Source organism: Hemibagrus wyckioides, linkage group LG08, assembly GCF_019097595.1.
Source record: "Hemibagrus wyckioides isolate EC202008001 linkage group LG08, SWU_Hwy_1.0, whole genome shotgun sequence".
Taxonomy (NCBI): domain Eukaryota; kingdom Metazoa; phylum Chordata; class Actinopteri; order Siluriformes; family Bagridae; genus Hemibagrus; species Hemibagrus wyckioides.
Genome location: NC_080717.1, coordinates 16385998 through 16404244, shown reverse-complemented (window position 1 = coordinate 16404244; position 18247 = coordinate 16385998). Strand labels below are relative to the sequence as shown.

The following is an 18247-nucleotide window of genomic DNA, read 5'->3' as shown; positions in this document are numbered from 1 at the left end:
ATATATTGTTATATATTGTTGTTGGTCCACCTTTTGCTGCCAAGTCAGCACTGACACATCTTGCACTGTGTATTCCTCAGCAATATGAGCAACATTAGCTCATCTGTTGGATCAGATCACATAGGCCAGCCTTCGCTTCCCACATGCATCATTGAGCCTTGGCTGCCCATGACCCGGTCGCCGGTTCACCACTGTTCCTTCCTTGGACCACTTTTAATAGATACTGACCACTGCAGACCGGGAACACCCCACAAGAGCTGCAGTTTTGGAGATGATCTGATCCGGTCGTCTAGCCATCACAATTTCTAGCCATCACACCAAACTCGCTCAAATCCTTACTCTTGCCCATTTTTCCTGCTTCTAACACATCAACTTTGAGGACAAAATGTTCACTTGCTGCCTAACATATCCCACCCACTAACAGGTGCCATGACAAGGAGATAGTGTTATTCACTTCAACTCTCAGTGCTCATAATGTTATGGCTGATTGTGTGTGTGTATATATACATGTAATTAAAAGGTTATTTAGCTTGTACAATGAGTATATGAAATTGGATCAACCACAGTTTAACAGTTTGTGTGCATGTTTGTATAGTATTGCCTCTGTGTCTGTTGAGAATGTGCAAAGATAGAATGGTACTTTAAAACAACCAAATTTAAGACCATTACATTTATACAAAATGAATTGATATTAAAATGAATTAAGTAAATTAAAACAATTTAATTTGTCATTCCCAAAACAAAACATCAACTGGCAAATAAACACTAATACTGGCTGTGTGGCTGACTGAATGAAAAAGAGGTTAAAATGTGTGTTTTTACTTCAAAAAAGTAGTGCATAGGCTTTTATATTAGTAGGTGTAGATGCCACAGAACATGAAATAACCCATGCTTTTCCAAACTTACAAGCTTTCCTTTGCCAATTTAGTCATTTTGTCTTTATTTACATTGTGACTAATTGCATGTATTTATGTATACTTACTATTTACTTTATTAGTAACACATGTACACTGGCTCATTCATGCAATTATCTAATCAGCCAATGCATACAGTGCATAAAACGATGCATATACAAGTCGAGAGCTCTCAAGTCTCAGGGCCAAGATGTTTCTGAATAGGTAAAGCTGAGTACTATCAGTAACATTTAAATGAATGAAGAATAATTGTAGTGGACATGATGCAAACTGGTCACGTTTTTACTACATTTTGCTACTCATCTGAGCTGCTCACAAAAGTAGTGAAACGTTTCGATCTGACTAGAAAGAATTCTAGTCAACATAACTCAACTTCCAGATAATCGGACATGGATGACCGAGAATCTTCACAGACACATTTAGTGTACAGGGTTCATAAGAAAAAAAATTATGCATATTTGCATTTCCTTGGGTTCATATGGGGGTGGTGATGGAGTAAGATTTACGGATAGTTATAGAGGAACTTACTTAAATAGATGTGCTGACGGTTTAGTGATTTACTGGCTGCAGTGGTGAAATATAGAAGGCCAGTTATTTTTTTTTTCAACCTACCAGAGATTTCCTTACAGGAATTAATAGAAAGAATAAGAGAAATGCCAACTCAGCTGGAACAACTGGTCTTTTTTTCCTCTACAGGTTCCTCATGCCCCTGGATCAGTTTCTTTTTATTCTATTACACCTTTCTCATCAGGAAACAACTACATGAATAGTTGTTCAGAAATACCTTTTTGTTTCATTTTCTCATCACAATGAAGAAATCATAGAAAAATCACAGTGAGAATGTATCTATAAAGGTGAAACAAAAAACAGAAATGTATGATGTTATGATGTAATAATGAATTATGCTTCAATCATTATTGACTGTATTTTCCCAATTACAGGCTGTTCTATTAGAACAGCAAAATACTGACAAAAAAGTTGAGTATAGCACACTGTAGAAACAAAATGTTTCAACATCGCTTCTCGTCAAACATCGCAGTGTCAATTACTGGCAAGAACAGGAAATCCACATGTAACACACCCATATAATGTCATAAAAAGAAAAATCAGTGGTTTAATTTAAAAAATAAAAGGTTTTCTTTCTAAAAGGGGGGAAAAACAAAAATAATGTAAAGTGGGAAAAAATGAGAGGCTACATTACTTAATAAATAATCCTATTTAACAAAGTAGATGACAACAACCTACATACATGAAGTCATGCAGCCTTGTGCTATGTTCCAGATCGTTAAAGAAGCAGCTGCAGTTCTGTTTAATACATGTAGATAAATGAGTTTATGGTTTGCCATTCTGTCAGTGGTAAACAGGAAGTGGTAGCAAGAGGTTGGACAACTGGTCAGAAGGTTGGAAGTTCAAATCCCAGGCTCACCAAACTGCTGGGCTCTTGAGCAAGGCCCTTAACCCTCAACTGCTCAGTTGCATAAAATGACACAAATTTAAGTCAATCTGGATAAGGGCATCTGCGAAATGCCAATAATCTAAATATTACCTCAATCCAAAGCATGTTAAACTAGAACAGGACGTCCACAAGCGATGCCCCATCACTGTCTACGCCACAGAAACTCTATGTGCACTGTAACTGTTGTACAACTACAGACCATAACGTGTCATACAGTCAGTGTATTACATGCTAGAAAAACAGCAAAACACTACACCTGGATCTATACTAATACTATACGTCTTACAAAATACTAATTCTATAAAGCATATAATAAATAAAACAAAATACTCTACTATATTGTACTGTACTAAACTTTGAAAACAAACCACTTCTGAAGAAGATTCAGTGTTGTAATTGGGTTTCTGTAATTTCTGAATGTTCTAATCCTGTGTGTGGACAGAATTTGTTTTATCCACAAACCAAACAACATTACATATTGTATCTTTAATTCATGTATTATCAAGTCACCACAAACATTAAAAAGGGAAACAGACAATTTTGACTGAACATCGACTTTGTTAAATACAAATGTATAAAATCGATTTGAAATGGCTGTAATGACCATTTTTTAACAGTCTGTTTACTTGTCTGTTCACACAATCAACAAACAGAAATATTGTAGTTTAATATATTAATGTGTAGTGTACAACCATTAACAAGTTCAATGACTGAATTAAATAAAAAAGGCCTGATGGGCTCCAAGTTCACAAGTGATTTATGTAGTCACCTGTTCCAGTAAGAAAACTAAGGAAAAAGAATAGCTTTAAACAGTTTGATGATCTGTTAAAAAGGACATTATGATGAAAAATAATAAGTTAATCTTTTTATGAACAATATTACATTCTATTATACAAAATACATCAGGTTTGTAGCCCAGCCAAGTTCCTCTTCCTTAATGATGATCTGTGAAAAGATTTAAAGTTTTAAATACACTATATTGGCAAAAGTTTTAGGACACGCCTACAGTTTGTTGAATTTAGGTGTCGTTTTTCAGGGGTTGGGCTCGGCCCCTTAGTTCCAGTGAAAGGAAAGACATAATGCTTCAGCATACCAAGACATTTTGGACAATTTCATGCTCCCAACTTTGTGGGAACAGTTTGGGGATGACCCCTTCGTGTTCCAACATGACTGCACACCAGTGCACAAAGCAAGCTCCATAAAGACATGGATGAGTGAGTTTGGTGTGGAGGAACTTGACTGGCCTGCCTAGAGTCCTGACCTCATCCTGATAGAACACCTTCGGGATGAATTAGAGCGGAGACTGCAAGCCAGGCCAAAACTGGGATGTCTGCCTTTACATTCACATGAATTTAATATGGAGTTTGCCCACCCTTTACAGCTATAACAGCTTCAAGTCTTTCTTTCTTTCTCTCTTCAAGTCTGGGAAGGCTTTCCACAAGGTTTAAGAGTGTGTTTATCAGAATTTTCGACCATTCCTCTCTAGAAGCGCATTTGGGAGGTCAGGCACTGATGTTGGACGAGAAGGCCTGGCTCACAGTCTCCGTTCTAATTCATCCCAAAGGTGTTCTATCGAGTTGAGGTCAGGACTCTGTGCAAACCAGTCAAGTTCCTCCACACCAAAACTCACTCATCCATGTCTTTATGGACCTTGCTTTGTGCACTGGTGTGCAGTCTTGTTGGGGTCATCCCCAAACTGTTCCCACAAATTTGGCAACATGAAATTGTCCAAAATGTCTTGGTATGTTGAAGACATTAAGAGTTCCTTTCACTGGAACTAAGGGGCTAAGCCCAACCTCTGAAAAACACCACCTGAATTCAATGATTTGGAGTGGTGTCCCAAAACTTTTGGCAATATAGTGTATAGCATTGTAAGGAATGCCAATAGGTCAGTTAAAGAGTGCAAGTGACAGAATGCATACATTATTAATGTAAATAGCAGCTGATACCAGAAGAAAATTGAGTCACTTGAAGATGAATACCTGTTTGTAAACTTTTAACCTCCTTTAAATACGACTCCAATGTGTGTTGAAGCGAAACCCATTTTTTACAGTCTGAAAAAGATTGTCACAAAGACTGTCACAGTAGATTCATAACATCGCAAACAACTAAATATGCCAAAAAGATGTTTGAGAGCATTTTAGCAAGGCTAAAAATGCGGGCTAACATTATTACAAACCTGCTGGCAGTCGACCAAGTTCTTGTAGAATTCCCCCCAGTTCTTCATGAAATGTGTGTAATTTCTCTTGAAGTAGTGTACACTTTCCACAGTCTGAGTAAGGGAAATAGGAGGGAAAAGCTCATTTAGGAATGCACTACTACTGAAGCCCTAATCATACAAAAACTGGTCACTGACTTTGGTCACTGTAAACATCAGACTTTATTGAAAAGTCCATTCATTCATTCATTCAAACTGAAGCTTTTCTAAAGAAATTACATTTTACAATTACCTGTTTATCAGAATCTGAGGAAAAGGATATTTGTCCTAATTATTCAATAATACTAGTTTTTAAATCATTTGCTAGTCTGCAGGGCTACAGGACTGTGCGAAAACCATTGAGAACATTACAATGACATTCAATTTGTAACAACTGTGATATATATATATATATATATATATATACACACATACACACACACACACACACACACACACACACACACACACACACACACACACATGCACAGTCATGTTGGAAGAGGAAGGGGCCAGCTCCAAACTGTTCCCACAAAGTTGGGAGCATGGAATTGTCCAAAATGTCTTGGTATGCTGAAGCATTCAGAGTTCCTTTCACTGGAACTAAGGGGCCAAGCCCAGCTCCTGAAAAACAACCCCACACCATAATCCCCCCTCCACCAAACTTTACATTTGGCACAATGCAGTCAGACAAGTACCGTTCTCCTGGCAACCGCCAAACCCAGACTCGTCCATCAGATTGCCAGATGGAGAAGCGCGATTCGTCACTCCAGAGAACGCGTCTCCACTGCTCTAGAGTCCAGTGGCGGCGTGCTTTACACCACTGCATCTGACGCTTTGCATTGCACTTGGTGATGTATGGCTTGGATGCAGCTGCTCGGCCATGGAAACCCATTCCATGAAGCTCTCTGTGCACTGTTCTTGAGCTAATCTGAAGGCCACATGAAGTTTGGAGGTCTGTAGCGATCGACTCTGCAGAAAGTTGGCGACCTCTTCGCACTATGCGCCTCAGCGTCCGCTGACCCCGCTCCGTCAGTTTACGTGGCCTACCACTTCGTGGCTGAGTTGCTGTCGTTCCCAAACACTTCCACGTTCTTATAATACAGCTGACAGTTGACTGTGGAATATTTAGGAGCGAGGAAATTTCACGACTGGATTTGTTGCACAGGTGGCATCCTATCACAGTTCCACGCTGGAATTCACTGAGCTCCTGAGAGCGACCCATTCTTTCACAAATGTTTGTAAAAACAGTCTGCATGCCTAGGTGCTTGATTTTATACACCTGTGGCCATGGAAGTGATTGGAACACCTGATTCTGATTATTTGGATGGGTGAGCGAATACTTTTGGCAATATAGTGTATATAAATCCCACCATGCATGTGTTCAAGCTCAGCACTAAACATTTCTAAGAAAAAAATGAGCCCTCACATAATCTGTCAGTGTTATGAGTTTAAATCTCATTGTACAGCAGCAAAATGACCTGGGCATGGAAGAAAGAGCAATATTTGGCCAAGAGGAATCTGACATTTGAACAGAACAGCTGAGGGGGGAAAAACAACAAATCATATTACTGCCAAAAGACTTGCACGAGGACCTGGTGAAGGCAGGTACAAAAATATCAATGAACAATCTAAGAACACTACACAGGCACGGACTTTATTTCCAGATACATCACAACACTCCACTGTTGAAGCACAAAAGTCGAATTAAATGTGCAAAAAGGAATTTGCACAGGCCTAATAAAGCTCTGGTAGTTTTACAGGGTGATGAAACTAAACAGGAACTCATGGATCATAATCAGCAGTATTTCTGGCATAAGAAAAGCAAGGCTTATTGCAAAAAGCACACCCTCTGCATGTTTAATTATGGACGAGGCTCAGTCCTGTTGTGCAAGTGTCCTGTTGCGGGAACTGGTGATCTTGACATTGTGTGACCTCATGGATTCTTTGAAATACTAGGTTATTTTAGGAGAAAATAAGATTCATTTAGCGGGTAAACTGAACTTGTGATCATCTACACTACCTCTCAAAAGTTTGGGGTCACTCAAAAATTGTATTGTTTCCAAGGAAACACACACAAAATTAGTCTGAATAGAAAATATAGCAAAAGAACAGGACATGCTGACATGTCAGAGTTAGAAATAATGATTTTGATGGAAATGATGAATGTTTTCTTCAAACTTTGCCTTCGTCAAAAAAAAAACACCTTTTGCAGCAATTACAGCCTGGGCATTCTAGCGGTCAATTTTTTCAAGAGAATCTGATGAGATTTCACCCCATGCTTCCTGGAGCATCTTCCATGAGATGGATTGGCTGATGGAGTCTTCCTCCGTAGCTGAAATCAAGTGGAAACATGCAAGTGATCCCAAACTTTTGAGCGGTAGTGTAGTTTTGCCCAAGAGAACGTCTGACTAACATTTAAGACAACCAATCACATTTCGTTTGTGTAGCCGATGTCCCTATAAAAACAGACTGGTGTGCAATTGTAGATAGCTCTTAAGAAAGTTGTACAAATTAATGAGTCGAATTTCACATCATTCGAAAATCTGTCATTTAGCTGATCCTCTCATTGTGCTCATTGAAACCTCATTGAGGCAACCCATTAAAAAACAAACACTACACACATCTTCCGGAAATCCAACAAGTCAGATGACAACTTAAAAACTCCTGAATTGTTTCCAGTTTTGTGTGTCATATATGCATTAGACTTTCAACCAATGATTCAAACATCCAAAGCTGAGACTCATCAGACTTTCTAGCAAGACAATGATAACAAGCAAAGTCAGCCAAAGATTTCTTGCAAGATTGGTCCTGGAATGTTTTTTAGTGACCACTGATTTAAATGACAGTTTCATACTCCCAACTTTGTGAGAATAGTTTGGTGATGACCCCTTCCTGTTCCAACATGACTGTACACCAGTGCACAAAGCAAGGTCCATAAAAACATTGCGATGAGCAAGTTTGGTGTGGAGGAACTTGACTGGCCTGCACCTCAACTCGATAAAACATCTTTGGGATGAATTAGAGCAGAGAATGTGAGCCAGGCCTTCTTGCCCAACATCAATGCCTAACCTCATAAATGCACTTCTAGAGAAAAATTCCTATAAACACACTCCTAAACCTTGTGAAAAGCCTTCCCAGAGTTGAAGAGTTGAAGCTGTTATAGCTGCAAAGGACGGACCAACTCCATATTACTTTCATGTGAATGTAAAGGCAGACATCCCAGTTTTCGCATGGCTTGCAGTCTCCGCTCTAATTGGACCTTGCTTTGTGCACTGGTGTGCAGTCATGTTGGAACAGGAAGGGGCCATCCCCAAACTGTTCCCACAAAATTGGGAGCATGAAATATCTTGGTATGCTAAACCATTAAGAGTTCCTTTCACTGGAACTAAGGGGCCAAGGCCAAGCCCTTAAAAACAACACCTGAATTCAATGATTTGGAGGGGTGTCCCAAAACTTTTGCTAATATAGTGTAGTCAGTGCTTATAAGCAAAACAAGGTAAAAGCAACAATAAAAAATAGCTATTTAGCAATTCAAATCTTTGATCATATTCTTTGTAGGTACTTTAGGTTCCACTAGGTGTAACTCTAACCAGATACAGATAAAATTCAAAATTTGTACTAGAAATGCAGGCATATCTGATTAAAAATAAAAGCCTGACTGATAAAGTGATTCAGGAGACAAAGAGACAAGGCAGTCAAATACAAAGTGAACGGTCTATATTATTATATCACACACTCGTACCAGCACTGGGTCTCTTTGATGTGATGTCTGTGGGAGCGGCTACATTCTTCTGAACACCTTCTGCTGCCTCTGAGTCTGCTGGAGCTTCAGCACAGCTGGGCTGGTTCTGCACATCTGAGGGAGGAAAAGCACTTGAGCTAACATTCATCATATTTGTCAAGCCACACAACGAGCCTCATTTATCTTTTAATAAAGTTGTCTGAAAATAAAAGATGAACAAACATTTTTCTGCTGGATTTACATAACTGTGTTCCTGTCACAGCTCATTTGCGTTTGAGTAAAGGCAGAAGTGGAAGTTACTTTGACTCACTTTTATGCCAATAAAATAATTACTACAACTAATACTACTACTACTACTAATAAAAAAACAATACTAATAAGTGGTGAGGGCTAAATCTTGTTTCAGCTGAGAATTTGTTTATGGTTTACTTTAACTGTCATAATTCAATGAAAATAAAAATCAGTCTTAATTTATGGGCTTGTCTTGTTGCTTCCTTTATATTTTATACTCTTTAATACATAGTAGTTTTAGCTGCTCCCTGTTCGGGGTCGCCATAGCGGATCATTTGGTCCGCATGTTTCGATTTAGCACGAGTTTTAATGCTGGATGCCCTTCCTGACGCAACACTCCAATTTTTATCTGGCCTTGAGACTGGCACTGAGAGTGGCTAGGTTAGATTCCTGCCCGGGAATCAAACCCGGGCCACAGCAATATTACGCGGGATCCTGCTGCTGGACCACCAGGAGGCATTTTTATACTCAGATGTTTTTAAAACATCTGATGTTCCCCAAATTTCCTGAATAGTAATACTACTTCCTGAGCAAGTGTACTTTTGGCAGAGACAAATCACTTGTATACACTATATTGCCAAAAGTTTTGGGACCCCCCTCCAAATCACTGAATTCAGGCGTTGTTTTTCAGGGCTTGGGCAGGAACTCTTAATGCTTCAGCATTCATGCGCCCAACTTTGTGGGAACAGTTTGGGTGTGACCCCTTCCTGTTCCAACATGACTGCACACCAGTGCACAAAGCAAGGTCCATAAAGACATGGTCATAAGTAACATGACCATCAGTATAATCCGTATATGATCCGTCATACATACGTGATTTGAACTCGATCAAGTGGTGGCTTACATTAGGTAGCCTTCTTGTACATATATTTACACACTCACTCAGGATGATGATAAGGATAGAAATATTTTTTGGAATTTACATAAATATAAAATTTCTTGTGCAAACACTAGTATAAGTGATAAATCTTTAAATAAATCTTTTCCTATCCAGCTTGATAAATGAGGCCAAGTGTATTGTAAAAGATTAGCAAGTGATTAATCATACCAGTTTTCTTCCTTTTGGCCACTGGCAAAGCATCACTGCTTGCATGCTTCTGGGAAAAACCTGGAAGCAGCGACGTCCTTGTCCTTATACCTTTAAATGAGGTAGAAAAACAAGAAATTAACCAAAAGTACATACAAAATGGGGAGGGAAATGTAAAAGAAAGCTACCTGAATTTACTTTGGTGAGTAACATTAACACAATTTATGTACAAAAATCCCTGAATAAAATCTAACACATAACAGTTCACACGTGAGCTGGGAAATCAACCCACAACACACTTTAACCACAATAACACACCTCTGAGCTATACAAACATGAATGTTCTCATCAGGGCATCCTTGTCGGATTTCACAGTGTTTAAGTGTTTATGCTTTATGTTAATATTACACAAATTAATCACGCTCACATGTGACATTTAATTTACTGTCAGAACTTATAGAAAACTTGATTTAAATAAGAAACAAAATCACTGAATATTTTTTTATGTAAACAATACATAATGTTTTTTTTAAATCTGACCGACAACATTCCTTTTTCTCAATGTCTGTGTAAACAGATAGAAGAAATCTACATGTGGACAAAAGTCTGCAGTAAAGCACCTGATAAACCAGTTGGTTTGTTGTTAGTCTGGGCATGACTAGTTTCTTCCGAGGAAACAGCACTCCCAGGTGGCTTAAGTCCAAACCTCCCTCGACAAGGGGGTTGCAACCCAGAGGGTTTGGCCAAGGTCATACACACGTTTCCAGCCTTTTTATCTGCAAATACAAAACAACAGGACAAATTTCACTACAGGATTTCTCATCACTGTAACTCTTAGCTGTAATATATGGTGTTCAAAACACACATTTCACAGATGTGGTATAATCTGAACATCATAACAGCTGCATAAATACAGGTTGTATACTGTAATGATTTATATTGTATAGTCTTTTATAATAAACCTCTGCAAAGCTGAAATTACAATAAAACCTCTTCTAAAGCTTTTTGTGTGGTGTTTTTACATTTCTCAGGCGTTTCATAAGTGTTTGTGTATTTTAATGAATTTCCATCAAATAAATAATTCTGTTCATTAATTTTTACAAGCCTAGCTTTAATACTATATCACATCAACAGGTTCAGTGTTTATTGTCAGGGTTTTATAGTCATTCAGTCATATAATTTGTGCACAAGGGAACATAATGTTTCTTTAAAATTAGAGTGCAACACAATGTAGCAGCACAATGTACATAAAGTGCAAAAATAAAAGTGTCACATGAGATCAGTTTTTTTAGTGTCTGGCGACAACAAAAAATGTCTCCGAGTACCAGCAAAAAGGCCAGCAAAGCCGATAACAACCCAGTGGCTAAAAAGTTAGACAATTCAGCCAAACAAAACTGTGTGAAATGTGAAAAAAAAACAGAATGTTACATGTAAAAAATGCATGAGCAGGATTTCAGATGTCCTCATTAGTAATTTGGCACAACAGGACGAGTTGGAGCCACTCTGCCCCCTTCTGTGCTACCCGAGTTTAACATCACAACTCGTAAGCAATGAACATACTGCAGCTAAACACTTACTGTCTGCTATTGCTCTAAATAATATCAAAACATCTTAGGATAGGACTACGCCACACTAAGCGGTTACTGACCTGATGTTCTAGTTATCCTGTGGCAAAAATAACTTTAGCTGCATTTGACCTCCTTACAGGAAAGATTCTCCAGCTAACTGGATCAACATCATTAACGAAAGAATGAATGAATGTATTTCATTCATAGTTTAATAGAAAAGCCTACACTATATTGCCAAAGGTTTTGGGACGTCTGCCTTTACATGCACATGAATGTAATATGGAGTTGGTTCGCCCTTTGCAGCTATAACAGCTTCAACTCTTCTAGGAAGGCTTTCCACAAGGTTTAGGAGGGTGTTTATGGGAATTTGTGACCATTCCACTAGAAGCACATTTGTGAGGTCGGGCACTGATGCTGGACAAGAAGGCCTGGCTCACAGTCTCCGCTCTAATTCATCCCAAAGGTGTTCTATCAGGTTGAGATCAGGACTCTGTGCAGGCCAGTCAAATTCCTCCACACCAAACTCACTCATCCATGTCTTTATGGACCTTGCTTTGTGCACTGGTGCACCAGAGGAGGAAGGGGCCATCCACAAACTATTCCCACACAGTTGGGAGAATGAAATTGTCCAAAATATCTTGGTATGCTGAAACATTAAAAGTTCATTTTGATTAGGAACTAAGGGGCCGAGCCCAACCCCTGAATTCAATGATTTGGAGGGGTGTCCCAAAACATTTGCCAATATAGTGTAGATACCCTGAACTAAATGGAGAAATCATATAGGAACAATGTAAATTGCACTTATTAGCTAATTATGACAACATGAAATTAGCAGAGTAAGCATGGTGTGTAAAAAATAATTAAACACTCTTACCTGCAGTAGGATTACATGTAGTGGTAGAGAAAGCTGCAGATGAAGACTAAGGAGAAAAAAAAAAAGAGCAAGTTAGCCAAAATCAGTATACATTAATCATAACTTAACTAGAGGCGTCCTGTAGTTACCAACAAACCACAATGTCAGTTTATTAGGTATGCCAACCTGGTCCCCATATTCAGTATATCAGGTGCAGCAGTGATAGAGGATTTTTAAACATTTTGCATTTACTAGCCATGCTATCAGACATTGCTTCTTACACATTAGGACTATACAGTTAAGGCTCTTTTACATCCAGCTTGTCTGGGGCGAGCCAATCAAACATATCACCAATATAATCACTCCATCCATGACTGGATGCAGAAACAGCTGTACCACAGTCCTCAGTTCAGATCTCTTTCAGAATAAACAGTGGTGCTGGTGTGAGCATATTTATGACCGGCTCTAAACTAAAAAGAACGCCCTTTTAGGTTTATGGTACGGTTAGTGTTAGTCAGGGGATGTGAAAGTGGTTGGAGGATGTTATAAACAGGAAAGGGTGGGCATACAAGGGGCATTTTTTGTGAAATTTCTGTTAAGATTAGAACATCTGTGAAAGGCAACACAGTAAATGCCCCATTTCTATAAATATCGTTTATCTGACTTCTATATTTAGCCCTACGGCTTTGCATTCAACCAAAAAAGCTGCCAATGTGTTGTGTGTTATCTGTAAGCTTGTGCGTCACTGTTTATTATCAGAGTACTAAATGACAGGTTGTAATCAGGAAATACCAGAAACCTTCCAAACTACAAGTACAGCAATAAAAGCAGAGAACGCACCCGAGGGCCACTGATCTATTCTCTCTTAAGTATTACTCTCTGATGCTACATTCACACAGTGATTTTATCGCTGCAAGTCACCAGGGAATGTACTATGAAGTCGCCAGTAGGTGTTCCTACTACTGGTTGCCATGGCAATCCTTTTTATCAGTGGGTGATGCAACTAGCATTCCTCTTTTCTTGCAACTGAAATGAATCATTCTGGAGGGAGATTTGGCGTTTTATATATACACAATGAATACACTATATTGCCAAAAGTTTTGGGACACCCCTCCAAATCATTGGAACAGGAAGGGGTCATCCCCAAACTGTTCCCACAAAGTTGGGAGTATTAAATTGTCCAAAATGTCTTGGTATGCTGAAGCTTTAAGAGTTCCTTTCACTGGAAGCCCAACCCCTGAATTCAGTGATATGGAGGACATTTGCACACCTCTCGTCAATCATACTAGATTCTTCATCTGACACTTTATTAAGGAAAAAAGAGACAGTGGTTACATCCACACCATCCAAAACACTGCTATAGTTGTGTATCTCTGTGGTTCTAGAAGAGCTAACTTCAAATAAAATATTTTATTATTATTATTTTCCTTAGTAGTAATATTATTGCCCCCATAATAGTAATAATAACCGATGCTATAGTCACTGTAAAGATGAACCATGTTTCCTACCTTTACAGTAGAAGCTGCAGAAACCTTCTTTGGAGAAGCAAGACTTTTCCCTTTATTAAGCTGGACTGTCCTCCTCATGCTGTGCAGAGCAGATGAAGATGTCTCTGGCTGATTAGAGGCCTGTGCTCCTGCTGCAGTCTTTGATTTTACCACTGCTGATGTTACTTGTAAGATGGAAGGCCTTGGAGGGAGCTGGGTCTTGGGAATGCTGGATTTAAAAGAGGGCTGGGGAATTTTTCTTCTGACTGCAAGTTTTGATGGAGGTTTGTTCACAATCGCTGGTACAGAGGTAGTGGAATTGGACGTGTTGTTTGCTACAACTTTTTGGATCTGACCACAGGTGTCAGACCTGACAGACAACGGATTTGACTTTGATGCATCCGATCCTTCATGCTCGCTAACGCCAGCTGTGTCATTACTCAAGTGGGTGTTAATACTGTTGATCACAGAGAGTTGATTTTGTATGTTTTTGGGCTTTGCAGAGCCCAGCCTTTCGAAACCTCTTCCAAGGACTATAGGCGTGGATGCGACGAGGGGACAGGGTTTCCATTCAAGCATCTCATCCAGTGAAAACATACTACTTTGGCTGATGTCCAAGTTGACATAGCCCTCACCATCGGAAGTTCCATTTCTTCTCCTAAATATGTCCTGTTGCTCTTCTTTACCATCAGTCTCAGGAAGATCTAGAGTTCTATCAGAGCAATCGGTCACATCAACTCTCACTGGTGCGGCATTGTTGACTGGAGCCGATGTTTCGGATACAGGTGCGTCTTTTACAGTTGCACTACAGTTCGTTTTTGACTGCATTGGTAATTCGGTGTTAGAGCTTTTGATCATATTCATAGTGGTATTTGTCAAGTCCGGAAAAGGCTCTGGAGGTGTGAGGTCAGTGGTTGTGTTGTGTTTAGTGAATGTTCCATCAACTTGCTCCACATTTACAGAACCAGGCTGAGCAACTTCTGTGGAAACACCAGCAGTCAAGTCAACAGTTTCATTGATCTCCTCTGTAGCCTTCGTAAAAGTGCTTTGCTTCTCACAGTCCTTACTACATATGCTCTCCTCATTGCTCTGCTCTTGCTTGGGTCCATTTCTATTTGACTGAGTAATATCTACAGTTCCATTGAGCTTCTGCTCTGTGGTAGAGTTGGAGAGGCCACAGACATCAACAGTTGAATTGAAGCGTTTTTCATTTGAATTCTTCTCTTCCACACTTGCATCGTCATTAGAAATAGTACAACTAAGTCCTGAAGACTTTTCTTGTTCTACTGACTTTTCAAAAGTAACATTGCTTGACGTGGATTCATTAGGAACAGGTTTGGTCAAATTCAATCCAGAAAATCTCTCTTTAAGGTCTTTAGCCATATCAAAGGTATTATTCTTTGATTTTTCTGTACAGCTTGTGGACTCTAGGGAATGACAGCTGACATCAGGTACATCTCCTTTTGGATCGGATTTGGTTACATTGTTCATGTTTTCGTGGTCTTCCTGTGCAGATGTATTGGCCATGCTGAAATCTATTGAATGACCACAATCTATTGGCATACAAAGCAAGCTGTCAGATACAGCTGTTGCTTGATTTCCTGAAATAACATCATCATGAGAATTTGTAACTGCTTTTAACTGTTCCTGATTAGGCAAATTTGTGATCGCTACTGGTCCATTTGACATGAAAGAAGGATCCATAGTCTCATCGTAAATTCCTGACATGTAGGGAAAAGTCTCGTCAGCGATTTTACAAACTGAGCAATTGGAATACGAGTCTGGTAATAAGTTAGACGCGTTCCTCCGAAGAATGGGAGTCCTAAGCCCATTGCCATTGCTGCAAGCCTGCTCCTGGTGAATGCTCTCCATAATCACCTGAAGTTACTAAAAAGAGAAACAATGCATAGAACTCTCAAACGTTATGAAATAAACTTTCATTATTGTTTTACACCGACCAGGCACAACATAATGACCACCTGCCTAATATTGTATTAGTCCCACTTTTGCTGCCATTACAGCCCTGACCCGTGTATTCTGACACCTTTCTATCAGAACCAGCATTAACTTCTTCAGCAATTTCAGCAACAGTAGCTCGTCTGTTGGATCGGATCACACGGGCCAGCCTTCACTCCTCACATGCAGCAATGACCCTGTCGCCGATTCACCACCGTTACTTTCTTGGACCACTTTTGATAGATACTGACCACTGCAGTATCGGGAACACCCCACAAGAGCTGCGGTTTTGGAGATGCTCTGATCCAGTCGTCTAGCCATCACAATTTTGCCTTTGGTCAAACTCGCTCAAATCCTTACGCTTGTCCATTTTTCCTGCTTCTAACACATCAACTTTGAGGACAAAATCTTCACATGCTGCCTAATATATCCCACCCACTAACAGGTGCCATGATGAGGAGATAATCAGTGCTATTCACTTCACCTCTCACTGCTCATAATGTTATGGCTGATCAGTGTAAATCCTATACATTTTAATAGCCAACCATCAGGAACAGAACTAAGTGACAGCAAATCATACCATTTCTAATATTGTAGACTATACAGAACACAAGAAAGGAAGTCAGAAGGAGGATAGTATAATGGTAGACAGTGAACAGTCTGCATCCAGAAGACCTATTGCTTGTGTGTACTTTCCTGTGTTACAAGAAACCAGTGAATAATATCCAGGTCTGCCTCATAAGTTAATACACACACACACACACACACACACACACACACACACCAAACGACCATGAGCTGGCTGCTTTCTGGCGTGCTCGCTAGTTCTACTACCGGATCATTTCTATTTACATCAGAGGTCCTGTAATGATTGAACCCTTTTAGCAAAGAAATTAAAGCGCAATACTATGTAACTAAGAAGATATGACAGACAGAGCGACTTACCTAGTTACTTGTTTTAGCGCAAACTTACTAACCCAGCTAGGGAACTACATTGCAATGCGGAAGACTTTTGACTCGGAGAAGATTTGAAAGTTGCATCGCAGTTTTTGATTTGATCTGAAGAGAAACACGTCACAGCAGAGAACACGCCCCGGAAAATATTTCGATTATAACGGAAGCAGGTTCAAGAGAATATCATATCAGATACATACGAATAAATATAATAACGGGTACACATCATTTGACTGTACTAACATTAGTCAAATCTCCACCTGAAATGTCTGTTAAGTTTAAAATTTTTTTTCATTTATCGATAAGCTTTTTGCGTCACATCCGGTCCCGAGAAAACGCGGGTCTCCACTTAACATCTGTTCTATCAAACCCCTGGTTCAAACCCCTGGTTCAAACCCCTGGTTCAAACTGTCATGACTACATCACACAATCCCTGGAGGTTTTTAGAAGCACTTACATACTGTAACTCTCCCGTTCTACTTCATCTTAAATGGATTTAGATCCAGTGACTGAGAAGGCCTTCTACACTATATTGATAAAAGTTTTAGGACACCGCTCCAAATCATTAAAACTCAGGTGTTGGGCTCGGCCCCTTAGTTCCAGTGAAAGGAACTCTTAATGCTTCAGTATACCAAGACATTTTAGACAATTTCATGCTCCTAACTTTGTGGGAACAGTTTGGGGATGACCCCTTCCTGTACCAACATGACTGTACACCAGTGCACAAAGCAAGGTCTTTCTTATACTTGAGTAGATAGATGTCTAGATGTCTAGATGTCTTGTCTTGCAAAAAACAAGAGTTTAAAGGTACAGACCTAGTGAGGTGATGTGCAAAAACCGTTTATGTGCAAAACCTGCGGGTTTGAGTCCTGTGCAAAATCTTAGTGTATCGAAGAGTTCTGTGCAAACCGGAGTGTATTGTGTGTAGTGTGTAGTTTACTGTACAGTCCAGGACAGAGAGTAGCATCAGCACTGACTTTTCCCACCCCGTGTGGAATTAAAGAGTTGCATGGCATGGGGGAGGAACGACCTCCTCAGTTCAATCGAGCCCGCCTTCCTCACCAGCTTGTCCAGACGTGAGTCGTCCTTCATCTTTATGCTGCCTCCCCAGCACACTGCTGCATAGAAGAGGGCACTCACCACAACAGTCTGATAGAACATCTGCAGAAGCTTTATGCAGATGTTAAAGGAATGCAGCCTTCTTAGGAAGTACAGCCAGCTCTGTCCTTTCCTGCACAGAGCGTCTGTGTTGGCATTTCCAGTCCATTTTTTCATCCAGCTGTACTCCAAGGTATTTGTAGGTCTTGACAATCTCCACACAGTCACTGTTGATAGTCACAGGCTCAGGTTGAGGCCTGGGCCTCCTGAAGTCCACCACCATCTTCCCTTGTCTTTGTGGTGGTGAGGTGCAGATGGTTAACATCACACCATGCAACGAAGTCCCGTATCAGTTTTCTGTACTCCTCCTCCTGTCCCTTCCTGATACAGCCAACGATAGCAGTGTTGTCCGTGAACTTTTGCATGTGGCAGAACTCTGAACTGAACTTAGGTAGTTCAGAACTTAGGTAGTCTGTGATCCACATGACCAGGTGTGAGCTTACTCCCATCTCTGTTAATTTATCTCTGAGGAGCAGCGGCTGGATGGTGTTGAATGCACTGGAGAAGTCCAAAAATGTTATTCTCACAGCCCCGCTGCCGCTGTCCAGGTGAGAGAGGGATCTATGAAGCATGTAGGTAATGGCATCCTCCACTCCCACCTTCTCCTGGTATGCAAACTGCAGAGGGTCGAGGGTGTGGCG

General features: G+C 40.0%; 1 protein-coding gene across 1 annotated transcript; it reads right to left on the bottom strand.

Moving 5' to 3' along the window:
- Positions 1-1102: 1102 nt before the first annotated feature.
- On the bottom strand, positions 1103-16565 carry si:ch211-126c2.4 (uncharacterized). Its single transcript, XM_058396153.1, has 9 exons — positions 16440-16565; positions 13560-15425; positions 12073-12118; positions 10251-10406; positions 9652-9741; positions 8313-8426; positions 4550-4642; positions 4353-4424; positions 1103-3315 (listed from the first exon to the last, which is right to left on the bottom strand). The coding sequence occupies exons 2-9, from the start codon at positions 15408-15410 to the stop codon at positions 3305-3307; spliced, it is 2433 nt and encodes an 810-aa protein (XP_058252136.1). The 5' UTR covers positions 15411-15425; positions 16440-16565; the 3' UTR covers positions 1103-3304.
- Between the last annotated feature and the right edge of the window lie 1682 nt (positions 16566-18247).

Bases quoted from the DNA above. Each gene is read 5' to 3' on its own strand.
- si:ch211-126c2.4 (XM_058396153.1), bottom strand. From the start codon at position 15,410: ATGGAGAGCATTCACCAGGAGCAGGCTTGCAGCAATGGCAATGGGCTT. The intron at 10,407-12,072 runs GTAAGAGTGTTT...TTGTATTTGCAG, and splicing joins TACATGTAATCCTACTGCAG to ATAAAAAGGCTGGAAACGTG. The intron at 9,742-10,250 runs GTGCTTTACTGC...CCTCATTTAAAG, and splicing joins CAAACCAACTGGTTTATCAG to GTATAAGGACAAGGACGTCG.